The following is a 3,503-nucleotide window of genomic DNA, read 5'->3' on the forward strand; positions in this document are numbered from 1 at the left end:
TTGATGCCAGCTTTAAGCTTCCTTGTCACCCGACCGAAAAGCAGCTTTTTTGGCTCTGGATAGAGCCCTCACCTCACCATTCATCCTGGCCTTCCGATTGGGGAATGTTTATCGTTTTAGTGATCACTACATCATCAACACATTTGCTGATGTATGATGTCACTGATGATGTATATTCCTCAAGCTTGAAGTGGCTCTCTTGGGCGGGCGGCCTCTCTGACCACGCTCCAATCTGTGCTTCCAAAACAGTCCTGTAGAGCTGCTGTAGCCTCATCTGTCCACACTTTGATTGTGTTAATTGTTGACTTGACCCTTTTAATCAGCTGGGTGTAAGTGGGCTGAAGAAGCAGAGAAATATGGTCTGATTAACCAAAATGCGGATGGAGGAGGGCTTTGTAGCTGCCAGGAAGATTGGTGTAGACGTGGTCCAGCGTGTTTGTTCCTCTGGTGGGGATGTAGACATCAACCCCTGTACGCATCCTCCATCATATATTGAGCATCCCCACAACATCAGGTCAGACACCTGATAAATCCACTGTGCGCTGCTGCTGCTCAATAAAAACTCTGTTTTGAGTCTGTTTACTACAACAACTTCTCTCTCTCATTTGAACCATAACTATTGCCACAGTCCACTCGATACAGTACTTGGTTATTAGATGACTAACGTTATGGGTGGGTTGTCACATGCTTTCCCCACTGGTGGCTTGACCAAAAAATAAACATCAGCGTGCATTTTATTGGTTATACATGGTGTCAATATCTGAAATGTAAACATTATCTCTTGGGCCCCAAGTGTGCATGAGGGCATGGACTCCACTACCCTCCCTGCAGAGCATTTACCATCAAAGGGTCCACAGAAGAGCTGCCTCAATTATCAAGGATCCCACCCACCCCCAACGTGAACTGTTCACACTTCTACCCTCGGGTCAGAGGTATAGAAGTGTGAAATGTAGGACTTCAAGACTAAAGAACTCTTTCTTCCCCACTGCCATCAGACTTCTAAACAGTTAATAGGTCTATGGATTCCATAATGATGTCCATGTTTACATTGTACCATGCACATGTACTGTTATTTCAATTTCAATTTTATTTATATAGCGCCAAATCACAACAACAGTTATCTCACAGCGCTTTTCATAAAAGAGCAGGTCTAGACCGTACTCTGTGATGCTATTTACAGAAGCCCAACAGTTCCCACCAAGAGCAGCACTAGGCGACGGAGGCAAGGAAAAACTTCCTTTTAAGAGGCAGAAACCTCGAGCAGAACCATGGCTCAGGGTGGGCGGCCATCTGCCTCGACCGGTTGGGGTGAGAGAGAGAGAGAGAGAGATCTGCACACTGTTCCATGCAGTTTCCACATGTATGTAATTCATCAGTTGCACAACTGTTTATAATTCATCCGCCTGCACAATTGTACAGTATATAGCCTACTACAGCCTGTTTTTCACACAACTGCTGCGTTATGCTGTTTATATATTTATTTTTTACATCTGATGCTTACATTTTTATATTTGAAATTTTAAAACTCTATAGTATTTTTATTGTATTTTTATTCATACATATATTTTTTATTGTAGGCTTTCGATGTGGACAGCAAAGAATTTCAGTGTACAGGGAAACTTGAACATCTGACAATAAACACTTTGAATCTTGAAATGGGTGAATGTGATTTAGTGTAAAGCGCTTTGAGTGGTTGCAAAGACTAGAAAGGCAGACAGACCATTTACATGATGTGGTTTTATATGAAGTTAGGAGCTGGACCTGGTACACAGACAGTAGACATCTTCACATCTCATTCCCAGAAAGAAAGCAAATAACGCATTGCAGGCTATGCAAGCCAGCATCATTATGTTAAGCTTCAGTTTATTCTTAGCTGCTGGTCCATTTAGTCACTGTCTGAAACAAGCTTGAACCTCAGCTTTTAAGAGCACAGATAGTTTCTTTTGTCCTTCTATGACAGCTTGGCACATCATGACCTGATGCAGACAGTTACCCTGTGTGCCTAAAGAAGTGCATCTGACACAATAGCATTCAACATGATGTGTTATGACCCGTGTCCCTGCTCTGTGATAGGACGAGCCCAGAGCCACAGTGGAAGAAAGGGAGGAGCCTGCTCAGGTCCCACACCTAGATGAGTTTGTGGCCCCAGCTCCTCCCCCCTCCTACTTCTCCACTTTCTACTCATACACACCACGCCTGGCTCGCCGGTAACCCCCCCCGCCCCTCCCCCGCACACAGTTTCTCTCAGTGTTCTGTGCATTTGGATTAACACATGACTTCAGTCCTATGTGTCACTTTAGCTTGGTGGAACATGATAACTCGCTTGCTTTGTTGTTTGACCTGTGCGTTTCAGGATGCTTGGGGACAGCGTGATCCCTCTCCCTCATATCTACGGGGATCGCATTAAAGGGGTGGAGGTCTTGTGTCCGTTAGAGCCCCCACCTCCATATGAGGCTGTTGCTGGAAGCACCACTGAAGCAGTCACACAGGTACTGTCCAAATATTTCAATTCAATTTTATTTATATAGCGCCAAATCACAACAACAGTTATCTCACAGCGCTTTTCATAAAAGAGCAGGTCTAGACCATACTCTATGATGCTATTTACAGAAGCCCAACAATTCCCACCAAGAGCAGCACTAGGAGACAGAGGCAAGGAAAAACTTCCTTTAAGAGGCAGAAACCTCGAGCAGAACCATGTTCACCGGTTGGGGGTGAAGGAGGGAGGGAGGGAGGGGGGGAGAGAGAGAGAGAGACTACACAATATACACACAGACGTACAGACCGTAAAGGTGATGTTGTTATAGACTAAATTAAAAATTGTACAGATATTTATAGTAGTGTTAATGATTATAATAACTAGTAACAATAGTCGTTGCAGCAGAGGGTGTCAAGCAGGAACACGGGGGCAGCAGGTGACCCGCAACCACAGATCCAGACTCCACAGCTCCAGAGCCAGAAACACCTGCAGGAAGTGATAGGAGGAGAGAGGAGAGGGACGAGAAAGCACAAGACTACCAGAAAGGGGAGAAGTTGTGTTAGTAACATGCAATAATGGGATAAGGTTGCGTACAGAGGGAGAGAAAGTAGAGGAGAGAGGAGCTCAGTGCATCATGGGAAATCCCCCGGCAGTCTAGGCCTATAGCAGCATAACTAAGGGATGGTTCAGGACTCACCTGAGCCAGCCCTAACTATAAGCTTTATCAAAGAGGAAAGTCTTAAGCCTACTCTTAAATGTGGAGATGGTGCCTCCTGAACCCAAACTGGAACCTGGTTCCACAGGAGAGGAGCTTGATAGCTGAACGCTCTGGCTCCTAGTCTACTTTTGGAGACTCTAGGAACCACAAGTAACCCTGCATTCTGGGAGCGCAGTGCTCTGGTGGGGTAGTAAGGTACTATGAGCTCTTTAAGATAAGATGGTGCCTGACCATTAAGAGCTTTGTAGGTAAGAAGAATGATTTTAAATTCTATTCTGGATTTTACTGGAAGCCAATGCAAAGAAG

At 45.0% G+C, this 3,503-nt stretch overlaps 1 protein-coding gene across 1 annotated transcript; it reads left to right on the forward strand.

Moving 5' to 3' along the window:
- Nucleotides 1-1,274: 1,274 nt before the first annotated feature.
- Nucleotides 1,275-2,489, forward strand: LOC123964629 (protein FAM189A2-like; the record flags this gene model as incomplete). Its single annotated transcript, XM_046041494.1, has 3 exons — nucleotides 1,275-1,360; nucleotides 2,074-2,207; nucleotides 2,354-2,489. Coding segments are annotated over exons 1-3 (285 nt in total), but the record flags the coding sequence as incomplete, so codon positions are not given.
- Between the last annotated feature and the right edge of the window lie 1,014 nt (nucleotides 2,490-3,503).

Source organism: Micropterus dolomieu, unplaced genomic scaffold (assembly GCF_021292245.1).
Source record: "Micropterus dolomieu isolate WLL.071019.BEF.003 ecotype Adirondacks unplaced genomic scaffold, ASM2129224v1 contig_3887, whole genome shotgun sequence".
Taxonomy (NCBI): Eukaryota; Metazoa; Chordata; class Actinopteri; order Centrarchiformes; family Centrarchidae; genus Micropterus; species Micropterus dolomieu.